The 27535-nt window shown below is 54.7% G+C and overlaps 8 protein-coding genes across 8 annotated transcripts; 4 read left to right on the forward strand and 4 right to left on the reverse strand.

Annotated features, from left to right (window-relative positions):
* Positions 1-297: 297 nt before the first annotated feature.
* GLRG_05710 (zinc-binding dehydrogenase) lies at positions 298-1490 on the reverse strand (the record flags this gene model as incomplete). Its single annotated transcript, XM_008096395.1, has 3 exons — positions 298-330; positions 388-1401; positions 1461-1490. The coding sequence occupies 3 exons, from the start codon at positions 1488-1490 to the stop codon at positions 298-300; spliced, it is 1077 nt and encodes a 358-aa protein (XP_008094586.1).
* A 1106-nt stretch (positions 1491-2596) lies between these two features.
* Positions 2597-3911, reverse strand: GLRG_05711 (oxidoreductase family protein; the record flags this gene model as incomplete). The annotated part of the gene is made up of 4 exons (XM_008096396.1): positions 2597-3044; positions 3110-3299; positions 3355-3769; positions 3834-3911. 4 exons carry the CDS (start codon positions 3909-3911, stop codon positions 2597-2599), a joined length of 1131 nt encoding a protein of 376 aa, XP_008094587.1.
* An 833-nt stretch (positions 3912-4744) lies between these two features.
* Positions 4745-5884, forward strand: GLRG_05712 (oxidoreductase family protein; the record flags this gene model as incomplete). The annotated part of the gene is made up of 1 exon (XM_008096397.1): positions 4745-5884. The coding sequence occupies one exon, from the start codon at positions 4745-4747 to the stop codon at positions 5882-5884; it is 1140 nt and encodes a 379-aa protein (XP_008094588.1).
* A 448-nt stretch (positions 5885-6332) lies between these two features.
* GLRG_05713 (RTA1 like protein) lies at positions 6333-7453 on the reverse strand (the record flags this gene model as incomplete). The annotated part of the gene is made up of 3 exons (XM_008096398.1): positions 6333-6643; positions 6703-6877; positions 6959-7453. 3 exons carry the CDS (start codon positions 7451-7453, stop codon positions 6333-6335), a joined length of 981 nt encoding a protein of 326 aa, XP_008094589.1.
* Positions 7454-8791: 1338 nt separating this feature from the next.
* On the forward strand, positions 8792-18587 carry GLRG_05714 (beta-ketoacyl synthase domain-containing protein; the record flags this gene model as incomplete). Its single annotated transcript, XM_008096399.1, has 9 exons — positions 8792-9189; positions 9283-9549; positions 9614-9909; positions 9999-10228; positions 10290-15626; positions 15682-17286; positions 17361-17591; positions 17676-18391; positions 18485-18587. The coding sequence occupies 9 exons, from the start codon at positions 8792-8794 to the stop codon at positions 18585-18587; spliced, it is 9183 nt and encodes a 3060-aa protein (XP_008094590.1).
* A 237-nt stretch (positions 18588-18824) lies between these two features.
* GLRG_05715 (major facilitator superfamily transporter) lies at positions 18825-20975 on the reverse strand (the record flags this gene model as incomplete). The annotated part of the gene is made up of 6 exons (XM_008096400.1): positions 18825-19656; positions 19737-20004; positions 20065-20075; positions 20143-20398; positions 20465-20626; positions 20693-20975. The coding sequence occupies 6 exons, from the start codon at positions 20973-20975 to the stop codon at positions 18825-18827; spliced, it is 1812 nt and encodes a 603-aa protein (XP_008094591.1).
* A 686-nt stretch (positions 20976-21661) lies between these two features.
* On the forward strand, positions 21662-23719 carry GLRG_05716 (FAD binding domain-containing protein; the record flags this gene model as incomplete). The annotated part of the gene is made up of 5 exons (XM_008096401.1): positions 21662-22067; positions 22131-22555; positions 22624-23260; positions 23339-23466; positions 23549-23719. 5 exons carry the CDS (start codon positions 21662-21664, stop codon positions 23717-23719), a joined length of 1767 nt encoding a protein of 588 aa, XP_008094592.1.
* Positions 23720-25721: 2002 nt separating this feature from the next.
* On the forward strand, positions 25722-27167 carry GLRG_05717 (MATE efflux family protein; the record flags this gene model as incomplete). The annotated part of the gene is made up of 1 exon (XM_008096402.1): positions 25722-27167. One exon carries the CDS (start codon positions 25722-25724, stop codon positions 27165-27167), a length of 1446 nt encoding a protein of 481 aa, XP_008094593.1.
* Positions 27168-27535: the final 368 nt, after the last annotated feature.

The raw sequence follows: 27535 nt of genomic DNA on the forward strand, positions 1-27535 counted from the left end.
TTCCATTACTTACCTAAACTTTACCTAGCAAGCCCCATTTGCAAGCTTGTTTCTATAGCTTTTGGGTAGGGTTTGTATATAGACTTATAGACTTAAGGATAGTGGGGTGTTGGTAACAGAAGTGTAAGGTAGATTCAGAATTATATAGGATTATAAGGGATTTAGCGGCGGGATATCCGTACTGCGGCCATTTTTGTTTGAAGGTGGGTCGGTTCATCGCTACTTGTGTTCTCTTCCCGTCCAATGGCTCTGTGTATAATATTTCTGAATTGGTTATTGCCGCTTCTCGGTCCACCTCTAATCCAGCTTTAGAACCCACTTACCTTTAAGCTGTCAAGTCGATATTAGTGAAAGATTGACTTTTTTGGAAAGGTTACAATAGCTTACCTGACCTGCGTACATGGCCTGAACCAGGTCCTGAATGTCTTCAAGCCTTCCCACTTGCACTTTTGGTACTACAGCACGGCGCCTCACGAACTCCAACGCCTCAAGTACATCCGCTCGGGTCCCAACAGATGAGCTCAGTATCTTCCATCCCTTGGCGATGAGCCAGAGAGGGTTGAATGTGACCCTAGCCTCAGCTGACAGGATACCCACGCACATCAGCGTACCAAAGGGAGCCAGTAATTCGTATGCCTCCTGATATGCGGCTGTTGCCGTAGCCGTGACAACCACCGCCTTTGCACCATATCCTCCCGTCGCTTGCCTTATTTTCTCACCCAAAGTGCCTGATGTAGCGACATCGATGTAATGTTCAGCTCCCTGGGCTTTGCAAATCTCGCCCTTTTCAGGGCCGGCGTCAACAGCAATCACACGATAGCCCATGGCGTGGGCGTAAGCTACCGCCAGGGATCCGACACCGCCACCCGCTCCTGAGACAGCAAACCATTGACCTGGGGTGACGTTGCACCCCTTGATGGCCTTGTATGCGGTTACGCCACCACACAAGATCGGAGCAATCTCTTCGTCGGGCAACCCATCAAACTGCGACGGAAGCCGGGCTAAGTAACGGAGAGGAACGAGTGTGTACTGGGCGAATGTCCCGTCGTAAGCTTTGCCAGAGTGGAGTGATTTTTCACATCGTGTTTCGCCCTCGTTGACGAGATCGACGCAGGTCTCGCATGTGCTGCAGATATCGCGAGTCCAAGCCACCCCGACTCGCTGTCCAACCTGGACCGATTGATCGAGAGCGGCGACGTTGGAACCCAATGCTGCGATGCGGCCAACGCCCTCGTGTCCAAGGATATTTCCAACCGGCCCGAAATGGCCCATCGCCATTCCCAAGTCGGATCCGCAAAGCCCTGTAGCGGAAAGGCGTACGAGGACTTCGTTGGCGCCCGGAACAGGACGCGGTTCGTCGCGCACTGAGAACGTGGGGATTTCGTCCGTTCTCTGGGGTGACTACAGAAACGGATGTTCGTCATTCATCATACGAAATCAACATACGGATACCAACTCACTGTCAAAACTGCGGCCTTGTGCGTGTCCATGTTCGTGCGTAAATGTGATTTCGACAGAGATCCAATCAATACCGTAGTGTAACGATGAGGAGAATTGGCAGAACGACTTCCATTATTTATGATCTAGTCCATGCAGTCGTAATAGGTATTTCCCCGCCCTTATTAGGTTTGCTGTTCCGGAAAACCATCTCCGACTTGCCATTGGTTCCCATAATAACCTGGAGACTGAGGGCAACACTTACTTCATGCGAACGTGCACGTCCGCTCCCACACAGTGGCCTCTACGCCATCCAACAGTAGGCCGAGCATCACACTAGAGCCATAAGGCTGTGTCGCTTTTGGCGGTGAAAGTCGCTCTTCTTTCTCTCTGAAAGCTGTCTGGTGCATCTCACTTTAGACAGGAGGAAAGTCCCGACACGTGTAACAGTGCCCAGCAATGCTTTGAGAGACTGGTACCTCTAGCATAACCAGGAGCCATAGAAAGTGTATATAGATATTGTTACGTTACTGTTGATGGGCTAGATACAATAGCAGCTTTCTGTTTGTCCTATTGCATGCGACACATTATTGCGTCTAAGTCGTTTCATTTAGGTATTCGTATGCCTGGTGACTTTCAAGGTTCGCGTCAACATCAACCCCTTACTTGGCCTTTCGAAATAGCTATTCCGAAAGTATAAACCGCAGCTACATATAGTCAACTTAGACCGGCGAACGTCAAGGTAGACTATGTGTAAGACATAGAAAGGGCCGTTATGGATTGGCCCGTGGTATAAAATCCTATCATCGGATTGTGGATTTATTGAACCTACCGTTACTACATCCTTAAGCGCGTGCTTACTAGGGCCAAATCTTACTGGTCGTCAAAGAATTAGATTGATTGCAACTATAAATTACTTGGCCAATACTACGTGTGCGTGGCTATCCATTGGCCTCACTGATTCGAACTAGGTACCGATTATATTTTTGCCGGCGTGTCGGACCCAAGACCTGAGATAACTAATATTCTTGACAATTTCCATCCTTCGAAAATATACTAGATTCATCACCTTTCAACCATTCGAAAAACTCCAGTCAAATTTGTCTTTTTATTCAACCTTCAATTGGATAGATTCGAAGGCTACACAATGAAGGCCATATCAGTTATAGGCACTCTGCATGATCATCTTTATCAAGTCCAAGTCTTCCCGGGAATCCATGGCCGAAGTTTTCGGACTTGTCTTTTTCGTTGCACAAGAATGAAATTCCAAAAACTCAAGAGTGAAAGGGTCCTCGTAGGTCTTCCTGATCGTGCGCTCTTGGTAGCCATCGCCTCTAGCACTCTCGATCCTCTCTCTGATTGTCATAGTGACAGGAAGACCCTTGACGTACGGCGTATCGTAGTCGACGCGCACAATCTTCTCTCGAGAGTAAATCTCGAGGTGAGCGTCGAACCTGGGCACATCAATGATGCCCGACTCGTACATGACGGGAAAGTCCTGGTACTGGAATAGGACATTCCAGATTGGCAAGCCGAGGGATGCACCAACAACACGTGAGGGCATACCGACCATCTCGCGCAGAGCCGAGAAATCATGCACACCAAGTCTTTGAGATGAGTGTTAGAAGCCAGTGATGATCATACTTGGAAGTGGGTCGGCGGCGCAACTTACCCAGTGAACAACCTGAACATTGTCATCGACTCTGGTGTTGCCGTGACTCCCATTTCATCAACGAGTGCTGCCTTTACCATTTCTTCTTCGGTCGAATGCATGTCTGCAGCCTCTTCCACGGAATAGTCGGCGTACTTTACTGGGTATGTGCCGGACTGGCCCACGAAAGACCGGTTTTGCCCAATGATATCTTCCCCACTGTCAGGTACTTTTCCTTGAAATTTGAATGCCATCTTCACACATACCTCGGACTCGTATATAGTCGATTTTGCTCATTCCTCCAACCTCTTTCAAGGCGTCTACAAAGGCTTCAGCGTATCGTCTCTGGTATCCGACGAAGACTTTCGCCTCCGAAGTCTTCTCTGCAGCGATGATAGCATCCAGGTCGTGGTAGTTCAACGCGAGCGGCTTCTCCACAAACACATATTTGTTGTGCTGGAGAGCCAGGATCGTCTGTGCAGGGTGGAAAGCGTTTACGTTGCAGATTACGATGACGTCGGTGTCAGGAGAGGAAATTAACTCTTCGGGGCTCGACGTCGTCTTGGGCGTCCCACCGGCAACTTTCTTGACACAGTGATCAAGAGCTTGCTGGGACACATCACAAATGTAAGTGATTTCATAGTAGCTGGACAAATTGTTCAGCACTAGAATGTGAGACACCTGTGATGAGAAATTATCAATATTGTCTTCCAAGGAGTGAGACGACATGAGAACCGAAACAAACCTGAGCAACCTCTCCCAAGCCAATGATACCGACTTTGAGGACCTTTCTCAGCTCACTATTGTTTGATAGCTCACCCATATTGACGGACAGGTAGTTAATCGAATCAAATCTTTGTTTCAAATAGTCTGATCAAGTTTGGAACTAATAAGTCTTGATGATCTCCCAGTATTGACAGCATATAAGTAACTTCTTCAACCATCGAGTACATCAATTGCACCACTGAAGCCGAACACCTCTGGCCCTGGGCCTAGATCATTCGATATCGGTCTGAAACCTGGACCCTCGCCCCCGACCTCGAAGGATTGAGCCGAGCAACCGTACTTATCCGAAGGATCAAAGCAAGCGAAGTCCAGGTGTGACACCACGGCCGAACGGGCCGTCCAAGGCTGTCAGAAAACAGACTTGGATGAGTGAGCCCTGCATAAGCTTATACCTGTAAGATTCTGACAGTCTACGCGCAATGAAAGCTGCATTATCGTGGCTTATACCCCAATTCCGTCTGTTGTATCTGGCATGAAGTGCATTCTGCATCTGGTCGATCAGTAACATCCACCAATCGCAACGTATGTCTCGAATTGGTCGTGGAACTCACAATACCCGGTTCCAGTCGCCATCTCAAGGGAATTCTGATCGCCGACTCCATGAGCCAGGCGGCCCGTCATCGCCGGACCTTGCGGGCGGCGGCGTAACGCCCGGAATGCGGGGAAGGTTGTGAAGGAATACGAATGGTCAGATTTGATGAATCCTGGCAATTTAGCGAGGAAGATCAGTTGAGAGTACGCTACAATTCAACTTGTATTCCCACCGTCGACTCTCGCCCTTGAACAAGATGACTGAATGGAAACTAACTTTACGTTACTGTCCACTCTGACAAACAACTCTGTCGCCAATACACATACTGTTTCTTTACGATGTCTGGTGTCAACGCAACAACTGTGCCGTGGCGCGTCTATCTGTACGGCGCTGGGTCTATTGCGTGGCGACATGGTGTTGCGGCGGAAAGCCTGGGACCTGATGCCCAGTTGTTTGCCGCCGACCCCTCGGAAGATGCTCGACAAGCATTGCTAGCCAAGTTCCCCAATGCCACCGTCTATGAAGATGCAGAGGTCATGCTTGCCAGCTCCCCAGGACAAGAACGCGACATTGTCGTGGTAGCTGTGCCTCCTTACTTGCACCATGCAGCGACGCTCCTCGCTTTTCGGTCCAACCGTCATGTCCTCTGCGAAAAGCCTCTCGCAACATCCGCAACGGAAATGGCCGAGATGCTGGCTGCCAGCGATGCTTCCGGACGCTATTTTGGAGAGTGCAGCTTCCGCTATTTGGGAAATGGGGCCTTGGACCGCGCCCGTCAGTTGATTGAAACGGGTGGCATTGGCTCTGTTTATCATGCCCGCTTCATCAATCGACAGCCTCGATCCCGCGCTGGGATCGAGTACCAGCCTGCCAGCAGGTGGTTCCTGGAAAAGAAGAAATCCGGTGGAGGTATCATCTTCGACTGGGGCGTTTACGACTTCACCATGTTCTTCGACGTCCTTCGCCCCGTCGCTGTGACGGTCAACCATGCCTGGATGGCCACGCCGAAAACCGGTGCCAACCCGTCCGATCCCGCGATATCTGTCGAGACGCACGCTGGCGCTTCGTTGACGTTGACGCTCCAGGACGGTGCGGTCGTTCCATTTGACTGGGAACGGGCAAGCGGCTTCCACGGGGACGCCCAGGTTGCGCTGAACGTCGATGGCACGGCTGGAGGCCTGACGTGGGAATGGGTCCCGACTTTTGATTACAAGGACGAAGTCGACGAGTTGGAGGAAGGCTTTGGGCTCGTACACTCTGTGGACGTCAATGGAAAGGTCCAGAACAAGGAGGAGAAGTTCCCTGCTTTTGGGTGGGAAGACGCGAACCAACGTCCTTTGCTCTCTTTTGTCGACTTGGTCGAAGGTCGTAACAGTGTGGCTCTCTCCAGGAGCAGGCTCGAGTTCAACTTTGCTGTCGTATCGGCAATCTACAAGTGTGCCTCTGAGGGCACGCCTGTTCATGTTCAGCTCAAGTAGAGCCACGGCGAGGTAGATGAAAAATTAGGAGAATGAATATGGAGATGAAGCTATGCAATGCCTATTACATCAACACATGCACGAGCCTCTGCAAACCTTCAGCTCCTAGTTTACTTGACCGAGAAAGATCCAGAGACATCCTCAAGCACGCAAAATGCTATTTGCAATAGTATATCATCTAGGTTTAAATCCACCAGAGCAGTTCGAAGAAATATGTTGAACTGTACAACGAAAATGTAGTCCAGCTCCAACTGGCTTGCGACCAGGTGAACTTAACGACCAAAACTTCGACACTATAGAAGGTTTACGTATTGAAGAACAATATTGGTTGCAGCTGTCCCTTTAACTGTATATTCCAACTAGCCATCCTTTGCGGTGGCAGAACCCATCGAATCCCTCACTATTTCCCCTTGTCCTATGTAAGATGGAAAGTTATGAAGCCTCCTCATCATAGTCTCTCTGCAGACGTCTCCAGTTCTCCCTTCTCATGTCTGCGAGGGGCGACTGCCTCTGCAACCTCCTCCTGATCGACTTTATTCTTGGAGTTACGGAATCGGAATTTCGCTTCGTTCCACCGGCCCCCGAAGCCATGTCCTGGATGCCAGATGCTCAAGCAGAGACATGCGAGTATAATCATGACCCCGTCCAGGACCATGAATTCAACTTCTTGGTTGGCCAACTCCCCGCTGAAACCCTCACTGAGCTCGACGGATCGGAAGACGGTTCGTACAAACAAACAAGCCGTTGCGCCAAACAGTGCTGTCCCAATCGTTAGACATCGATGACGAATAATGCTGCATTAGGATTCTGTTGCATACCAATCAAGAACATATTGAACCGTTTGCTGCTGACCAAGTCGGCAAATTCGGGGTTCCTCATCTCCGGGTTCTTTCTCACGCGCCATAGAAACTCGAGACTGCAGGCCGAGAATGCAAACAGACTAGCGACTTGAATCGACAGGCCTGCGACGAGAATATTTGTCCCCACATCGATCTACGAATAACAAATCGTCAGCATAACCTCTTGGAAGTAGTGATGTTAGGGCATCGGATGACAAAAGTGTGTAATAATTACCATGTGTGGGTTGTCCAAAGGCGTCGATGCAGCGATGCCTCCGCCGACAGCCTGGACAACAAGACTGACAATATCGCATCCCAAGAAAAATGTCGTATATGTCCGAGGCTTGATTCGACTAATGAACGCTCCATGAACCACGACGATTCTTCCGAGAGTCAGATAGATAGCGGCCGCGATGAACACCGGGCCGATGGTCAGAGTGATGAGGTACCACAGGAAATAGTCTCTGCTGAAGGGGTTTCCATTCAAGAGCACCCGGGCGACGTATCCGGCGATCTCCGTTAGCAGGCCAAGGCAAATGGCAATCATAAAGCTCTTCGTTTTGAGTCTTATGCCAAGATAGATCTGGTAGACTGCGATGACAGCCATGATGGCCAGAAACAGGGCGTTTCCGGCAATAGTCGGCCTATAGTGAACGAAGCCCCATTCTTTCACGGAGCATGTGTCCAGGGTGCAGACGAACCCTGGAATGTAACCTTCGGGAGCTGACATGATGGGCCAGGTTTGACGGAAACGCGACGTTTTTCGATGGTGATAGCTGGTTAACTGGAGTGAAGGGAGAATATTTCTTGACTGCCTGTATTTAAAGCCATCACCAATTCAAGAGCCCAAGCACTTGGAAGAAAAAGAAACGAGCGGTTCCAGTGAACTGGGAGATTGGGGCCCAGACTTTCTGCGCTCCTCTGCGTGTTGCTTTGTTGAATACCCTTATTGGGCCGATGTCAAGTCAGAGAAACCGGCTGGGTTCCCCTTGATTCCGGCCATCCAATCCGAGACTGTAGTGCTTGTATGCAAGTCGCCGTTTCGGATGGGCGCTTGACTACATTGCTTCAGCCACCGCGGGTGGCGCGGGGTATTTGGCTAAATGGAAGCATCCCCATGGGGTTAAGCCAAGGAATCAACGGATCGTCTTTCCGAAAGGGTTACCTCCCTTCTGGAAAGCTTGCCTCCCTTGGCTGCTGCGCCGCCGTGTAAATATGCGAGTTGGCGCATATGCATAAGCGAGCCGCGCCGCTCACTATTATCCCAACAATACGAACGCCTTACAAACGTCTCACGAACGCCTCACGAACGCCGTGCCATGTCGGGGTTGCTTACACAGACACGGAAAATATATTGTTCATCCGTCACTTCATTGGGCCAGAATTGTTGCTTTCGTGGTCAAACACCAAAGGAATATCTCGGTCTCGACATGGTTCGGAACCTTCGGGACAGTATACGACGGCTGTAGGCTGTCTGCTATCACATTGAAGGATTTGATGAATCCTTCAAGACACCAAGGGGCTGCCAGGACAACGACTTGTCAACCCCAAAAGATCTTTTTCAGCGGTCCCGACCGTGGGGGGAGCGCATCCTTCAGATCCAGGGCAACGTCTTCAAGTTAACCCCGCGAGGCGTACCTCACAACTCAATGTACGCTAAACAATCCTTCGTGCGTTTTCCGCGAACAAGAATATCTCTGCGGGCCGACATGTGCAATCATGAGCCCTTTCCTTCACGAAGGTAGAATGTAAGCAACCGGTAAGGAAATGGTGTCCTCCCTTCCGACCGGCGCTTGCTTGCGTTGCTTGATGTTTTAGGGAATTGAGCTACCGTTCAGATCGGAAATGGACATCTCAACTAATAACGTATACCGTGAACTGCTGAGACTCCTTGCACCATATCGCTGCTTTCATTAGTTAAATAGCTGCCTACCCAAATGTAGTTGCCTCAAGAAATGTCTCTGGCATAACCCAACCAACTTCACAATACAATTCTGGCTCATTATTATCTTGCCTCAGTTCCCTTCGAAATATTCTTTTTAGAATTGTTTCGTATCTGGTTGAAAACATGACTGATGAAGTTCCAATTCCCATTGCCGTCATCGGCATGGGATGTCGTCTGCCCGGTGGTTCAGACAACCCAGACAAACTCTGGGACATGCTTTCAGAGGGACGCAGTGGCTGGCGTGAAATTCCTGCAGACCGTTGGAACAAGGACTCATTCTATCATCCTGATCCCGAGGCCAAGGAGGCCGTCAACTTCAAGGGTCTATACTTCCTTGATCAGGACATCGCCGCTTTCGATGCTCGCTTTTTCAACATCCATCCTCATGAAGCCCATTGTCTCGACCCACAACAGCGCATCCTGCTAGAGACGACATACGAGGCCCTTGAGAATGCCGGGCAGACGATTGCTGGAATCAAAGGTTCCGACACCTCTGTCCACGTCGGAGCTTACGCTACAGAGTTAGTGATGCCGATTCCTCATGCACTATCTCCCCCAATCTCTCCCCTCCACCGCCCTTACGATGGAACACTCAGGCTGACACATACTTTTAGCTTCGAACGTATGGGTTACAAGGACACTGCAAGGACACCCAAGGCCCATATGATCGGCACTGGAATCGCAATTCTTTCCAACAGGATATCATACGTCTTTGATCTTCACGGCCCATCCAGCACAGTTGACACTGGATGTTCAGGTAGCATGGTGGCCTTGCACCAGGCATGTCATGGACTACGAGCGAGGGAATCAAAGATGGCCATCGTTGCCGGAACCCAGCTGGTCCTCACCCCTGACCAGATCATCCCGATGAGCAGCGTCGGGTAAGTACTCGCCTGATTGGATTTATGACTTGCACTACGCACATGAGCTGAGATGTGAGTTTAGCATGACGAACCCAGATGGTAAATGTTACGTCTTTGATAGTCGTGGCTCTGGCTACGCACGAGGCGAGGGTGTCGTCACTCTAATCCTTAAGCGTCTTGATGATGCGGTCAAAGACGGCGACAAAGTACATGCCATCATTAGGAACTCTGGCCTGAACCAGGACGGCAAAACGGTCGGCCTCACGCTGCCGAACCCCATCGCTCAAGCAAATCTTATGCGACTCGTATACAAGAATGCCGGTCTTGACCCAGCAGATACAGTATATGTTGAGGCGCATGGAACAGGAACCCAAGCTGGTATGAAACTCTCACACTATCTTCCCCTTCTTCTCCTCTTCTTTTCGATTCTCTGGGAAACCCATGAGCGATTTCTAAAAATGAATCAGGCGATAACGCAGAGATATCGTCCATCGCGGAGGTATTCTGCCCCGAAGGCCAACGTGAGGATGGCCTCTATGTCGGTTCTATCAAGTCAAACATTGGCCACCTGGAAGCTTCCAGCGGTGTTGCAGGGCTGCTGAAGGCTATTTTGATATTGAAGCATGGAGCAATTCCGCCTAACATCGACTTTATCGAGCCCAAGCCTGTGCTGCATCTGGAAGAGCGCAAGATCAAGGTATGTAATTATTAACACACTCATATTCATTTTCGAACGTCTAACAATCATCGCGATTAAGATTGCAACCAAGACGGTTCCCCTTCCCTCCTCGGCTGGCCCCCGGCGTGTGTCAGTCAACTCTTTCGGCTACGGTGGGACTAACGCCCATGTCATCTTGGAGGCGCCGCCATCTACTTACGTCAAACCAAAGGAACAGCCAGAAGACACACCGGCTTCGGCGACGGCCAATGGTGTGAATGGAAACGAGGAAAAAACGAACGGACACGTTGAGATACAAGAAACAGCTTCTCCTGACCTTGAAGACAGCAAGATCAACGGGGCCACCGAGGCCAACGAGTCCAAGGAGACTGGCGGAGTTAACGGGACTAATTGGGTCCAAGAAACCCAAGAAAGCACGCCCAAAGCAGAAACCAATGATGCGTACACCCCTCAGCTTTATGTCTTATCAGCTCGGTCAGAGGCTTCGCTCAAAGCTATGGTGTCCAACCTACAAGGATGGGTATCTTCGCGTGGAGATCCTTCCTCGCTCTCCGATCTCGCTTACACTCTCTCAACGCGCCGATCCGAGCTACACTTTCGCTTCAGTGCGGCGGCGGGCAGCCGTGACGAGCTCGTTTCTCTGCTCGGCCAGAACCCCCGCATCACCAAGGCCGTCACCAGTTTCCGCTCCGTGTTCCTCTTCACCGGCCAGGGAGCACAGTGGCATGCCATGGGTCTGGAGCTCACCAGAGACCACCCGGTCTTCAGAGAGTCGATGCTCCGGTCGGAGAGGATCCTCAAGCAACTTGGGGCAGAATGGAGCTTAGTCGAAGAGCTTTCCAGGGACGAGGACAGCTCGCGGGTCGGGCAGGCTGAGATCTCTCAGCCGTCTACCACGGCGGTTCAAATCGCACTGGTGGACCTTCTCAAGAGCTATCACGTATTTCCTGATCTTGTTCTTGGCCACAGCAGTGGCGAGATAGCTGCCGGCTATGCGGCTGAGGCCCTGGACCATGAAACTGCGCTCGAGATATCGTACAGGCGCGGTTTTATGTCGCAGGCATGCGCACGTGTCATCTCGGGCGGCGGTGCCATGATGGCCGTCGGCTTGGGCGAAGAAGATGTCAAGAAATACATTGAACAGGCCCGGACGGGGCTCGTCTGCGTTGCGTGTGTCAACTCTCCAGTCAGCACCACTATCTCTGGCGACGAATCCGCCATCGATGAGCTGAAGCAGATTCTTGATGAGGAATCCATCTTCAACCGCAAGCTAAAGGTGGACACGGCGTACCACTCTCATCACATGAAGAAGGTCGCAGCAGAGTATCTCGAGTCCATCGCGCACATCAAGACGCGCACCCCAAACCCTGCCATCAAGTTCTACTCTTCTGTCCTCGTTGCACACAAGACAGGAGGTTTCGACGCCCAGTATTGGGTCGACAACCTGGTTTCCCCGGTCCGTTTCGGCAACGCTCTCGAACTCCTTTGTCGCAAAGAGCTTGCGGATATCGAGCCGGCACCACTCACCTTGTTCACCGAGATCGGTCCCCACGGTGCCTTGGCGGGCCCTGTAAGACAGACGATCAAGGCTCTCGATTTGCCTGGCCTCAAATCCAACTACCTACCCACTCTGGCACGTGGCCGCGATGCCTCTATTAGCCTTCTGGAAACGGCAGGCAAGCTGTTTGAGTTTGGATACCCAGTATCGCTGCAAGGGACATTGAGTGCACGAGTTGCGACAAAGTCTGCTACCTTAGTTGATGACCTTGCCCCATACCCTTGGGATCATTCGACCAGCTATCTCTACGAGTCGAGCCTCAGCAAGCAGCATCGCTTCCGGGCGCACCCACCACACGATCTCCTTGGCTTACGAGTTGCCGGGACTACCAACCAGGAGCCTACGTGGCGCAACCTTCTTGGCGTGGAAAGCCTTCCGTGGCTTAGAGATCATGTTGTCGATGGCTTCGCCATCTTCCCCGCGTCGGGCTATATCTCCATGGCCATAGAAGCAGTGCGTCAAATCAGCATCGACAGACATATCCAGGGCGTCATCTCTCAGGTCCACCTGAAAAACATCTCCTTTTCCAAGTCGATCATTATCCCGGAACGTCGCACAGACGGGCTGCCATCCGATGTCGAGGTCCTCCTCACGCTGAGACCTGTGAGACACTTGACCGACCGCACGTGGGAGTCGTTCCGCATCATGGCTTTATCTCCGGAGGATGTCTGGCACGAGCATTGCTCCGGACATATCATGGTCGAGTGGACATCCAAAGAGGACGAGGTCGAGGGACTCCGCGAAGAGAACATGACCACTTCGAACCGTCTCAAGGACCTCCAAGACATCATCGATGCATGCGACACTCAAATAAGCGGTGACGATCTTTACAAGAACTTCACTGACAACGGCAACATCTACGGTCCTACTTTTGCATGCATACAGTCGGCAAAGCTCGGCCCGCGTGGAGCCATTGCTGAAATCACTGTTCCTGACGTGAAAACCATGATGCCTCGGAAGTACCAGCAGGAGCACATTATTCACCCGGCTTCCCTCGATACCGTCTTCCAACTAGGTATTCCCCTGTACCGGAGGACCATTGGGAACGGCCCCGTGATGCCTACAAGCATTGACGAGCTTTCCATCAAATGCAACATCGGGAGCAACCCTGGCACTAAGTGGACTGTGTCTTCCTCCGTGCGCCAGAAAGGCTTCCGGTTTACTAGCATTGATATCGCAGTCTTTGAAGAGACTGCCGAAGGTGCGCCCCTACTGCCAGTCCTAGACATTCGCGGAGGGTCTCTTCGCGGGATCGGTGAAGCGCCAGTTGATGAGGCTACACTTCCGTTCCATCGCAAGATGAGCTATTCTCTTAAATGGCAGCCCGACGTCGACCTCGTTCCGTTTCAGAACGAGAACAAACTGCCGCTGTTGGTTGAGTACCTTGAACTCCTGGCCTTCAAGCAGCCACATATGAAAATTCTGGAAGTGGGTTCCGGCATCGAAGGCGACGTGGCGCTGCCATTGTTCCAAGCGCTTGATCGCCCAGAAGGCTTACTGCTCGATCGATACACATACTGCTGCCCCAGCACCCATAGCGAGTCCTTGGTTCAAGTCAAGACGCTCCTTGACAGATGGGCCGATCGCGTCGATTATAAGACTCTGGATATCTCAAAGGACCTTGCTCAACAAGGCTTTCAGGAAGGCACCTACGACCTCATCATTGCTTCGCGCGTGCTGAACGGAGCCAGCTTTGTTGATGAGAGTCTGGCCAGCTGGAGAAAGCTCTTGAGCCCTCGGGGGCGCGTCGTTCTTGGCGCACTACCAGTCCAAGATGGGCAACAGGAAATCCTTGCCTCGTCGGAGGACGACTGGCATGCACGCTTGGAGCACCACGGCTTCCAGGGGGTCCTCCCGGATCATGATGACCCTTCCGCCCGACCCCAGATGATTGTTGCCATGGCCGTTGATGCACGGCCTTCGGCGCGAGAAGATTTCCCTTTGGTCCGCATCGTCTGCCAATCTCGGACGGACGACCAGTTTGCCTCTCTCGCAGACGCGATCCTGTCTCGCGTGGGGGGCGAAGGGTTTCCCTGTTCCCTGGATGACTGGTCATCTGAGGAGGTCAGCGTCGATGCCATCCACATCGTCCTTGATGACGCGGCGGACCCTATTCTTGCTTCGCCAACTGCCGAAAGGTTCACGCAGATCGTCTCCCTCGTCACGAGAGCAAAGAACATACTATGGGTCGGCTGTCAAGCAAGCGGTGCCGACTGCCGCAACCCTGTCAAGGGCATGATCAATGGCCTCGCCAGAGTCGTACGACGAGAAAATGCGGGCATGCGATTCGTCACTGTCGATGTACAAGATGACATCCTGTCGAGCCCGGAGACCTTGGTTGCTCGGCTCTCAGATATCATCAACAGGTCATTCGCCACACCTATCAGCACGACACGATCCGATGAGGACGAGTATACCTTCAGCAATGGCCAGCTCCTCATCCCCAGAGTTCATGCCGACGCCAAGTTTGACGACTGGGCCAAGAAGTCCATATATGCCCAAAGTATGGAGACTGGGCCCTTCCAGCAAGCAGACCGACCCCTCAAGCTTGAGGTTGAGACGCCGGGGCTCCTTAGCAGTCTCCGGTTCGTCGACGACGAAACTCCCTCGAAGCCCCTTGGGCCGTTCGAGCTGGAACTTGAGGCCAGAGCCTACGGCGTCAACTTCAAGGACGTCTTCATCGCCATGGGACAGATGGTACCCGGCGTCACGATGGCCGGCGAGTGTTCCGGCGTCGTTCGCAAGGTCGGATCTGCCGTCGCCGACAAGTTCAACGTCGGAGACCGCGTGTGCGGCATATTCGCCGAACCCTTCTCGAGCCACCCGCGGGTCGACGGGAACTTCAGCTGTCACCTTCCGGAGAAGATGCCCTACTCTGTCGGCGCGTCCGTCCCCGTCATTTTCTGCACTGCGTACCACTGCATCGTCGAGGTTGCTCGTCTTCAGCGGGGGGAGAGCATCCTCATTCACGCCGCTTCCGGTGGTGTTGGTCAGGCGGCCATTCAGCTTGCTCAGAAGATCGGGGCCGAGATCTTCTGTACGGTGGGCAACAAGGCAAAGCGTCAGCTACTTATCGACACGTTCGGTATCCCGCCAGACCACATCTTCTCTTCCAGGCTTCGGACATTCAAGCAAGGTATCCTGCGGCTTACCCAGGGCAGGGGAGTCGACTGCGTCCTGAATTCGCTGTCTGGCGAATCACTCCATGACTCGTTTGCCGTTCTCGCACCATTGGGTACATTTGTCGAGATTGGCAAGTCTGATATCTATCGGAAGAACGAGATCAGCATGATCCCATTCGACAACAGCGTCACCTTTGCAGCCGTGGACCTGACGGTATTGGCACGACTCAAGCCAGCCAAGGTGCGAGAAACCCTGGTGAAGGTGCTCTCTTTGTTCGAGGACGGGACTCTTCATGCCGTGGCTCCCGTCACTGAAATGCCCATGACCAATATCGAGGATGCTTTCCGCCTGATCCAGTCCAGAAAGCATACTGGCAAAGTCGTCCTCGTCAGCGACCATGAGACTCAGGTCAGGTTAACTGTGGCACGTCCTCGACCTCTCTCCCTGCTTAAGGATGGCACGTATGTCATCTCTGGCGGTCTCGGAGACCTCGGAAGAAGGACCGCCAAGTTCTTGGCTGCTCATGGTGCGGGACATGTGGTGACCTTATCTCGGCGGAAACTCCAGGAGGAAGACCAACAAGAATTGGAGAAAGACCTGCGCGCGCTCGGGGCAGAGCTACACATCATCCGATGCGATGTCACCGATCGCGAGTCAGTGCTATCGGCCGCCGCCGAATGTTCAGCAAACCTGCCCCCGGTACGCGGTGTTGTCCATGCCGGCATGGTATTGAGGGTATGATACCTTTCAGAGTTCCGATCTACTACGTTGTAGCTAATCCTATCTCCAGGACCATCCTTTTGAAATCATGTCTCACGATGACTACATGAACGCCATCAAGCCCAAGGTCCAAGGGACCCAGAACCTGGACGAGGCCTTTGGAGCTTCGGACTCCCTCGACTTCTTCATCATGCTGTCGTCCATCACCGCGATTCTCGGAAAGTCCGGGCAATCAAACTACGCAGTCGGCAACGCCTACCAGGATGCCTTTGCTCACAGCAAAAAGTCTTCAAGCTGCAGGTACATAGCCCTGAACCTGGGTGCGGTCGACGGCTCGTTGGCCATCATCTCGCTCCCTCCTGCGCAGCAAGAGGCCATGCGCCGGGGATCCGTCCTCATGTCGTTCGACGAAGTCTTTGCAGTCTTGAGCTACGCCATGAGTGCACAGGCGAATGAGGATGACCTCCACCAGTTGATTCTCGGGTTCGACCGGAAGTCGATGGAGGCGGTCCACGACGAAATGGCCCTTGCGAACCCCATGTTCAGCCAGGTTCCCCGTCTGGAGCAGAAGGGGGAACAGACGAAAGAAGACGCCACGGACATTGGCAAGTTGCTTCAACAAGCGACTAGCCACAAGGAGGTTGAGGGGATTGTCGTTGACGGCATTCGCCAGCGGTTTGCCATGTTCATCGCTGCCCCAGTCGAGGACATCAGCCCGAACGCCTCCATGGACAGCTTCGGCCTTGACTCTCTTGTCGCCATTGAGTTGAAGAACTTCCTCGTGCGCACGTTCCAGGCAACGCTGCAGACATCCGAGGTTCTCGATGCCCCCAACATCATGACGCTGGCCAGGGTCATCATCCTCAGGTCCAAGCTCGTCTCTCAAGACACGGCGGCCGTCGTCCTGGAGAAGGAGGAGGCCGGTGCGGTCGAGAAAGCACGGGACCTGGTCGTCGAAATCGCAGCCCCCGGCGCCAACCACAACTTCAAGTGCTGCAGTGCGTCCAAGACGCTCCAAAAGATGCCGCTTGCTGACTTTGACGTTATGCTTGACGACTACCTGGACAAGTCGAGGATGTTCTTCTCCGCCGAGGAGTTCGAGACCCTGGAGAGGGACGTGGCGGAGTTCAGGAAGCCGGACAGCATCGGTCGGGTGTTCTACAGCCGCCTCCATGAGCAGGCCCACGATCCAGAGATCGAGAACTGGCAGGAAAAGTACTTCCTGCAGAGCATGTACCTGCAGAGGCGCATGCCGCTCGCACCGTTCAACAACTTCATGGCCTTCCACCCGCTCGGGGAGATGGGCCACACCCAGGCGGAGCGGGCGGCTCTGGTCGCCAACATTGCCTTCCAATGCAAGCAGGACCTCGAGGCGGACCGGTGGGAGCCGATGACCTACATGTTCACGGCGAACTGCACCGATCTCTGGCAGTACATCTTTAACACGGCTCGCCTGCCCGGCGTTCCCTTCGACCGGATGGCAAAGTTCCCTGGCAACGACTACATGGCGGTGCTCCACCGGGGACACATCTTCAAGGTCGAACTCATGAACAGAGAGGAGAACGTGACTGTCGAAGCGTTAACAAAGACTTTCAGCTCAATCTTGAACCGACAAGACACTGAGGAAAGCTGGACCAGCATTCTAAGCACCGACGACCGCACTTCGTGGGCTGAGGTAAGTCCACCCCATACTGGCCATGCATGTCTACATTAACTTGAGTGGGTAACTGACTGCTTGACGCACACCAGAATCGGGAAGCTCTGATGGAGGCCGACGCGGCGAACAAAGAGACCATCGACATGGTAGAAGCTGCTGCTTTCCTTGTCTGTCTCGACGATACAGAGCCTACGGACGCGGAAGACCGGATCAGGAGTATGATGATGCTCCAAGGCTTCAACCGATGGGTCGACAAGTCCATCGCGTTTGTCGTGTGCAAGAACGCAACTTCCGGCACGTACGTCGAGCACACTATGATTGATGTAAGTTTTTCTTTTCTTGGCAACACCTTGACCCAACCCCGTCCTACATATCTGTATGGGATGAAAGCCCCTAATATATCTTAGGCAATGACTCTATTCGTGATGCAAACAGCCATCGTGCAAGGCATAACGACCTATAGCCCACCACGACAGGTCAACGGGCACGCGAACGGCGTCGCCGAGGCGCCGAGGGAATTCTCTCTCAAGACAACGCCGGCCCTGGATGCGCGCATCCTCCACGTGCGGCAGCGTTTCGAGGAAGATATCTCGCTGTTCGGATACAGGGACATCGTCCTCGGCGACTTCGGAAAAGACATCCTCCTCGACCGCCATCTTCCCATCAAGGGTATGTACGACCTGATGGGCCTGCTCGCCAACTACTACTACTACGGCTACAACGCCCAGTCGTGGGAGGCCGTCTCCATGTCGCACTACCACAAGGGCCGTCCGGACATCGTGCAGGTCAACATCCCCACCACGGCGCGCTTCTGCACCGTCGCAGAGGACGAGAGCGTGCCGGCGAGCCAGCGGTTCGAGATGATGGTCGAGGCCGCCAACGCCCGGAACCAGGTCATAAAGGACGCGTTCATGGGCCGCTGCTACCAGCGCACGCTGAGGGCCCTCGAGCTCTGCGCCGAGGAGGGCGAAGAGCTTCCCGGTCTCTTCAGAAACCCGCTCTACGAACAGACCGTGGAGCCGAACCAGATGTTTTCCAATACGGACGGCCTGTCTCCTGAATCTTGTTTCATCATGCAGAATCCCAAGAGGTTCTGGATGACGTACTACGTCACTGACGCTGGGTGAGCAAAAACTCTCTCTCTCTCTCTCTCTCTCTCTCTCGCAACCGCATTGTCTTGATCGAAGCTGACAGTCTTGGTTTTTTTTTTCCGCAGGGCACATTTCTCCGTCATCACTGGGAAGGAAGAGGTGATTGCTTGGGCCGACTGCTTGCAACGCGCTTCGTTGGTGATGAAGGCGCTGATAGACGCGGCATGAGCCGGATGCTGTTTTCTGTTTTTTCTTGTTTCCTCTTGATTGTGTGTGGTACTCTCTAGTTTCCAGAAAAATCTCAATAATGCATATATTTATCATAAAATCTGATCTTACTCGACGCTGTTGGAAAATAATGTAGCTCAGTGGACAAACATATAAAAGCAAATTTATTTTGGTCAAGTAAATCGCGGAAAGTGTACATTGGGAATTTCCCTTTCTGAGCAAGCTCTAAATATCAATCTATGCGGTTCTATCACATCGCACCGGATCCAGAGACACAGCTCCCGGCGTGTCGAGAGTCGTCGTCGTCGTCGTCGTGGGCTCTTCCCCTTGGGCCGGCTGCACCCGGTCGTCTGGAATCCAACGTCTCTGCATCCCGAAGCTCATAAGCAAGGAGATGCCGGCCACCGCAATGGGCAAGATGAAGGCTTTGGCGACAGCGTAGCCAAAAGCCCCTCGGACCAGCGGCAAGTCGGCCGCCGGCACCGCGCTCGCCAGGTCCGACGCGCCGGCGTACCGCACAGCCCTGGCGTTGACGCCTGCCGGCGCCCCTGCCAGCCGCCGGGAGAGCTCCTGGGAGAAGAGGTTGGAGGCGATGCTGAGGCCCACGGCGCCGCCGAGGAGGCGGTGGAAGACGACGAGGGCGCAGGCCGTCGGCATGTCGTCGTCGGGGAGGACCACCTGCACCGCGATGAAGGGGACCTGCTCGGCGAGCCCGATGCCCGCTCCGCTGAGGACCTGGAACCCCAGCCACTCCCCGATCGACGAGCCCCTGTCGAGCCGCTGGATCAGGACGCAGCCGGCGACGAAGACGCCGGACCCGAGCCACATGAAGGGGACGTAGTGGCCCCTGGAGCTGATGCACGCCCCCGTGACGATGATGGCGATGCTGCACGGGATGCCGTACGCGAGGCACCGCACCCCCGACGTCACGGCGTTGGTGCCCAGCACGGCCTGGAAGTAGAAGGCCAGGTAGTACATGTGCGTGTTGTGCGCCATGGACATGAGCATGTTGAAGACGCAGCTGATGGCCACCGTACGCTGCGAGAGGATCCGCACGGGGATGATGGCCCTGTTTTTTCCACGTAGGTTGGTCTGGTCAGCGCGTGGCGATTCGAATACGGGTTCTTGTAGGGGTTTTTCTTTTCTTACTCTTCTTTCTTGGTTGCTTGCAGCAGGACGAATGCTGATAGGAAGATGCCCGATACAATGAGGCATGCGTAAACTCTCGGGTCGGACCATGGGTATCTGCTCCCACCCCATTGAAGCGCGAAGAAGAGAGCCACCAGGCCGATCAGTAGCATGGAGGCGCCTAGAAGGTCTAGTCTCTTCAGTTTCTCACGCAGCGAGAGCCGCCCGTGTACCGGTGTCTTTGCCTTTAGAATCTTGTATGCAATGGCAAAGGTCACAGCCCCAAACGCTAGATAGACGATCAGATAGGGTTTTTTTTCCCTCGGACGCTGGGGCACCCATCACTTACGTAGGTTGATCCTGTCTCTCGTTAGGTATCCGGTATTATGCCAGAAGGAGTCATTATGAGGGTAGAGGAACGACGTACCAGAAGCAGAACCGCCAGGTAAGTCGGGGCGTGTCTGTAATCAGCCCCCCGAGAGTCGGCCCAAGCACGCCCGCGATACCATACATGCTCGTGACAAGAGCCATCCCGAACGGCCTGGCCCGCAGCGGAACCGACCTCCCATACACCGCCAGGCTCCCGCAGAGCAGGCCGGCCGCTCCTGTGCCGGAAATCACCCTTCCAGTGATCAAGACGGCAGAGTTGGGCGAGGCAGCACATAATATCGAGCCTATCTCGACTTCATGGGAAGCACGTCAGACACAAGTCACACGGTCACGACTGGACTTGACCCGGTATAACTCACAGAGTATTATCGATATCAGGTAGAGGACTCTGGCGTCGAACAAAGTGTACAGGCGACCAAAAGTAGGCTGGAATGCCATCTCTGTGAAGAGGTATGCGCTTCCGTACCACGGGACGTCATCGAGTTGGTGGAAATCACTGGTTATCTTGGGAATGGCCGTCGCTGCATGCCATGTATGAGCTACGTCCTGTTCTTGGGAAGATGGCAAGAGTCTTGGCGTCCACTTACCGAGGATACTCCCGTCTATGGCTATCATGAAAGTGGCAATGGTGAAAACCGTCGACAGCAGGGAGAGCTCTTTCGGAGTCGCGTATTGGTGATTCGCAGACTCATCGCCGGTCCCCGTCTGGAGGCTGGTTTCATTGCTTTCGGGGTTTCGTGAGGAACTCTCCGTCTTCTCTTCGAGGTGATGGTCCACGCCATTTTTGTTGTTGTTTTCGGCCGACGCTCTGTCGACGTTTGGCTCGGGCCGCACAACGATTTCTAAACTACCCTTTCTAGCCGGTTCCATGATGTTAAGAGGAGATGTTTCCCTCCCTCCAGAGACCAAACGTTATAGAAACAATGTGCGAGCGACCTCTTTTGCAAAACAGAGGTTGTATAAGTGTCATCCGGGCTTTTTCATCAAGACTCCAAAGCCTTCCAATACTGAATAAGAGTAGTTAGTTGCCACGGGTGCGACTAAGGCCAGACACCCGGGTTGGACGGAAGCTCCGTTCAGATCCCAAGGCTCTTTTGTCGAAGGGGGATCCTTTTGCCAGGCTGAGTAATTAAACACCCGGTTCGACTAGCGCATATGCAATCGCGATCCTGGCGGATGCACGTAAGCAACACAGCGAGAAAATCCTGCGGGAACAGCGCCGTCGGCCCAGACGGCAGCGTAGCCTAAACAGCAACTCCTCAGCTTCCCTTTACCGTTGACGATCCGATCCCCCTTCCCTACCCCTCGTAAGCCAGATCGGTTACGAGCTTCCCATAGAAGATGCGCTACGGTTGATTGGGTGGTCAGCCGCGGAGAGCCCCCTCGTGGGCAGGGGTCGTCTCCGCGCATTTCGGCCTGGGCGTGCTAGTCACGGATTACATCACGATCAAGGCACCGCGGCCGCGGCTTGTATAGATATATCAACAAAGTTCCCCTAGGCCTGCCGTTGATGTTTGCACGTCACGGCTATCGGCGGAGCTCTCGAAAAACCAAACATGATTTCTTCCACACTCCTCCTCGCGTTTTGCGCGTCGGCTATAGTAAGGGCTTCACCTCCCGCCAGAGACTGCAAGGCGTTCCCAGGCAGTCCGGGGTGGCCTTCAAGCCTTGAATGGTCACGGCTGAACGAGACGGTCGACGGGAGGCTCCTCGTGCCTCTGCCTCCCGGCGGCGTCTGCCACGAGGGGCAGCCTAACTACAACGCGGACCAGTGCCCCAGGGTCCAAGAGGCCTGGAGAACCTTCGAGTTCCACGACGAGGATCCGGTGTCCATGATGTGGGATCTGTGGACCAACTACACCTGTCTCCCTCTCAGCGACTTTCCCTGCAGCGGAGCGGGCTACCCGGCGTACGTGGCGGATGTCGGCACGTCGACGCACGTCAAGGCCGCCGTCGACTTTGGTGAGTATTCACGCGGACGGAATCGGCATGCTGAACAACCTCAATTGACAGACAGATCAACAGCTCGGGATCACAGCGTCCGTCTGGTCGTGAAGAGCAGCGGCCACGACTATCTAGGGCGCTCGGTGGCGCCGGGGGCTCTGTCCATCTGGACACACCACCTCAACGGGATCGAGTACCACGAGGGCGGTTTCAAGCTTTCCGGGTCAGGCAAGAGAATATGCGGCGACGCCATCACTGCCGGGGCCGGGACGAGGATGGTCGACCTGTACACGGTCGCCAGCCAGCACAACCGCACCGTCGTGGGCGGCGGGGCCAAGACTGTCTCGGTGGGCGGCTTCATCACTGGAGGTGGCCACTCGATCCTGGCGCCGCACTATGGGCTCGCGGCAGACAGCGTGCTGCAGTTAGAGGTCGTCACGCCCGGTGGGGAGATTCTCACGGTCAACGAAGACCAGCACCCAGACCTGTTCTGGGCGATACGTGGTGTAAGTTGCTGCATGCCTTGGGTAGCACTAAACCCAGTGTTCTGGGCATTGCGCTAACGTTACATCAGGGAGGAGGGTCGACCTTTGGGGTTGTGACTTCGGTTACGGTCATGACACATCCATCCAAGAAGCTCACCATGGTCCTGCTCATGGCCTTCACCCTCCCCGAGGCCCCCTTTGCCATGGAACTCGCCACCTGGGCCACATCTCAGCTCCCTTACCTCTCCGACTCGGGCCTCTCGGGCTACCTGATGGCCACAATCAACTCAACACCGCCCATCCCCCTCCCAGGCCTCCCAGAGAGGGTGGCCGGCCTGATGGGCAAGACCATCATACTGGACACCCAGGACGCGGGCGAGATCAACCAGATATTCGAGCCACTGAACAAGACCATCCAGGAACGCTGGCCGGGCCAGGTCAACTTGCTGACGCTGACGCAGCCGTACGACTCCTTCATGGACTGGTACGCCGAGAACTTTGACGATGGCCAAGCAGGCGGCTCGGTCTATCTCATCTCGCGGCTCCTGGACAGGGGTGCTCTGACCGACGACCTGGACGCCCTGGCCGGCGCGCTCGAGCCGATTCTCATCAACGACGGCTGGTTGGGGACGTACCTGGTGGCAGGGAAGGGGGTCAACGAAGCGAAGCCCCGCGGCGGAGGGAATGCTGTTCATCCGGCCTGGCGGAAGGCATACGTCCATGCGCGTGAGTGCACCGTGATCGCGGCTGTAGTTCCAAGCCCCCCAGAGACAATGAAGAAGACGACATTCTGACGGTCAACAGTCACCTGGCTAGGATGGGGTTATCCTCCCTTTGACGATACCGCCGCAGGGAGGACGAGAAAAATTCTGAACGACAGGTTCAAGGCCATTCGCGAGCTCACCCCGAGCGGCGGTTCCTACATGAACGAAGTGAGTCACCCCCCCCCCCCCTCTCAACTGCTCAGAGGGGAGTTGGGCAGGTTAGGCGGGTTATGCTGACGATACGACATAGGGCTTTCCCTTCGAGGAGAACTGGCAGCAGGCGTTCTGGGGCGAAAACTATGAGCGGCTGCTCGGGATCAAGCGCGAGGTCGACCCTAACGATGTCCTGTGGTGCACACCTTGTGTGGGCAGTGAAGGGTGGGAGGAGAGGAGCGACGGTCATCTTTGTAAGATTCAGTAGGCTGGCACGTTTGGAGTATGCCACATATCTCGGCCAGACCTGATAGTGTTGAAATAAGGCGGAACTCGGCATGAGTTGCAAAAGTCTGCATCTCGTAACCGCCAATGCGCCACTTGCGCGTATTCATAACGGAAGATCAAGACACTGCATCCAGTGATATCTACCGTGATGGCGTCCGGGGCCTTGACGTCGATCACCATGAAGCCATCGGCACTGTGTCAGTCTGGTTTTGACCATCTCTCTAAGCTCGGCTGGACATGCTAAATCTTCGACATCTCAAGGAAGTAGGAACCGCTGCCGGTGGATGGCGGAGTAGCCATCATAGAGGGGCGCCGAGGCAGTGGCGGACGCTGTGAGCGAAAAGCAATTGGAACCGAGGCATGTGTGATCAAATGTGCCCAGCCGGGCAATGGAAAAGCGGCTTGGCCGAGGGACAGGACGTATACACACCTTTTTGTACGAGCCTCGCGGTCGTAGCTGGATGACGACTGCCTCAGCCTCTCATTGCACGACCGGAAGGTATATATCCCGCATAACGGCGACACGACCATGTTATGGATCATTGCGTGGCTCATCGACAAAGTGTATCAAGCTCTTTCGGACGGGGGTACGCAATGCCCGGGTCCAGATGCCATTGTGGGGTGGAGGATGGTCGGGGAGATGCAAAACGAAAACCCTCTATGGAAGGGAAAGGATAGACGGTAACTCGGTTAGGGGTTCCTCTTGCGAGTATGGCAAATCGTGGAGGGTGGAGGCCGGCCATGCCAAGAAGAATCAAGATGTGGCCCGGTACGAAAGACCACCAGCGACGAGAGATCAAAAGGGCTCGGGCTACACTGGCGCATGCGTAACCGGAAGCCAATCCCGGTCAAATACAGTCGAAGCTGGAGGGGGTGGACGCTCCCCCTCCCCCTTTTTCCGAGACACATACTATGTACACGCGTGCAAAGATGGTGGGATCAGACCATGCAGTTAACATGGAACGGACACCAGCACGTGATGTTTCCTCGTCCACTCGCCCAGCCACCATACCAGACAGACCTTGGTCAGATGAAGATGACGAGTCGGCCGAGTGCCGAACACCCACCCAGTCAGACATGATGATTCGAGATGTGTCTCCAGCACATACATCACCTGGATTAATCTCATCAGCTGCCTTTCATGCTGCCGCTGTCGCAAGCAACGCGCAACTTGCCAAGGCATGTCGACGCAGGAACCTGCCGTCGCGATGACGGGTCGTCCCATCATCAGTAGACTACCTACCTAATTTAGGTAGTTGGATGTGCATGCGTACGAAATACAGTTACATACATACACACCATTGCCACATCCTTTCGGCCGTGATACTCAGTACCCAGGTAAAATAAGCTACCATTACACTACAAATAGGTATGGGCCGTCCACCTCCGAATCCGGAGCCGATGGGTGGGGTCTGACCCCACCAATCGGCCCCGCTCACAATTGCCGGGGCAAAAGTTTTCTTTTCCCTTTATTGCGGTTGTACGGGTCACTTGGCCGACTCTCTCCGGATTCCCCAGACTCCACGACGACTCCACGACTCCATCACTCTGTCTCGCTGTGTCTCATCTCCATTCCATCTCTCCCTTGCTCTCTCGCTCTGTCGTTGTTTGTCGCGGTCGAACCACCACCCACAACTCCATTGCACGTTTCGCACCGTCTGATCACCCACCCCCCAAGACGTTGAAGGGTTGATGCACTGATGCGGCCCGGCGCTAGTTGAAGCAACCCTTCCGGCAGCCCGAACCCAATCCAATAATCTTAACTTTGTGTCTGCCCTGTCCTGTCCTGGCCTGTCCTGTCCTGTCCTGTCCCGCCCTGACCTGCCCTGTGCTCCCCTCCCCTGCCAGACAGTTACCTGTCAATTTGTCTTCTTTTCTTTTCCCATAACGACCCCTCCATCTCCTCTTCCGCCGCCGCCGACGCCGCCGCTGCCGCCGCCGCCATCGTGGTGCCGTCTCGTACGAACCTATCCACCACCACTATGGATTCCCGTGATCACGATGACCGGGCCGGCGAGACAACGCCGCTGCTGTCGGACCAGCCCTACCAGAAGCCCGACGACGCCGAGCCGGCAGAGGGCGGCTGGCTGGCCGAGGCCTGGCTGCTGTGCCGATACTCGCTGCCTCTCATCGCAACCTACCTGCTTCAGTACTCATTCACCGTCATCACCACCTTCGTGGCCGGCCACCTGAGCGCCGACGACCTCGCCGCCGCTAGCATCGGCCTGACGACCATGAACATCGTCGGCCTTGCCATCTACGAGGGCATGGCCACCGCCCTCGACACCCTCTGCGCCCAGGCCCACGGTTCCGGCCGCCTCACCGCCGTTGGTCTGCACGTTCAGCGCATGCTCGTCCTCATGGCCCTCGCTACCGTACCCATCGGCCTCTTCTGGGTCTTCTCGCCCTCCATCCTCGGGCTGTTTGTCAAGCAGCACCACCTCGCCGTCAAGGCCGGCTTGTTCCTGCGCGTCAGCCTGATCGGCATGCCAGGCTACGCGGCCTTCGAGGCCCTGAAGCGCTTCCTGCAGGCCCAGGGCGACTTCAAGAGCGCCATGGTCGTCCTCATCGTCTGCGCCCCGCTCAATGCCTTCCTCAGCTGGCTCTTCGCCTTCCATCTAGGTATGGGCCTCGAGGGCGCGGCGTTGGGCCAGGCCCTGGCCAACAATCTGCGGGCCGTCTTCTTGCTCGCCTACATAGTCTTCTGGGGCCGGTGGTCGCACAGCTGCTGGGGCGGCTTCTCGCGCGAGGCGTTTGCCGAGTGGGGGGCCCCGGTGCGGCTCTCGGTTGCCGGGGCGGCAGTCAACATTGGCGAGTGGGCCGCCTTCGAGATCCTCACGCTCAGCACCTCGTACCTGAGCACGGAGCACCTTGCTGCGCAGACCATCCTCACGACCATCTCGGTCGTCATGTGGCATATACCCTTCTCCATCTCCGTCGCCGTCAGCACCCGCATCGGCCATCTCATCGGGGCAGGCCTCGTGTCGACCGCCCGGCGGGCTGCGGCAGTGTGCGCCGTCGTCGTGGTCGTGGTCGGCGTGCTGGACGCCATCCTCGTCTTCGTGTTCCGCAACCAGCTCGGCCTCGTCTTCTCCGAAGACGCCGTCGTCCGGCGGCTCACGACGAACTCAATGCTCGCCGTCGCGGCGTTCCAGCTCATCGACTCCATCATCAGCGGGTGCAACGGCGTGCTGCGCGGGCTCGGCCAGCAGTCGGTAGCGGCGTGCATCGTCTTCGTCGTCAACTACCTGGCCGCGGTGCCGGTCGCCGTCTGGCTCGAGCTGGGGACGCCGAACATGGAGCTCAACGGCGCTTGGATCGGCCTGGGTAGCGGCATGGTTGTGATTGCCATCATCGAGTGCATCTACATGAAGACGATTCGATGGCAAGACTGCGTTGAGAAAGTCAAAGAAAGGGAAGGGTTGTAAAGCTGGCTTTTCTTTTGTCCTGCTTTCTTTTTCGTCTTTTCTTCTCAGCGTAGCATAGAATTGCGCGGTTGCATCACATACCATAGACCAAAAGTAATTATATCTATGTTTACCGTTGGCCTGGCCTATGGTACCGTATTACTCCATGCGGCGAAGCCCGAATGGCGAATGGGGGGATATGGCTAGATTGACTCGACGTAATGGAATATGCATTAATAGCGATTGATCCGCTTCATCGTCTCTTGGTGCTGAATGAAAAGAAAGTATAGTTCTTGGCGTCGTAGCATGAGGCAGTGAGTTGAGATGGTTGCGCGCAGGCGGGAAGGACCAGTCGTCGTCAGTCGCTGCTGCCATGTACAAGGTACATG

This window comes from Colletotrichum graminicola, assembly GCF_000149035.1.
Source record: "Colletotrichum graminicola M1.001 genomic scaffold supercont1.20, whole genome shotgun sequence".
Taxonomy (NCBI): domain Eukaryota; kingdom Fungi; phylum Ascomycota; class Sordariomycetes; order Glomerellales; family Glomerellaceae; genus Colletotrichum; species Colletotrichum graminicola.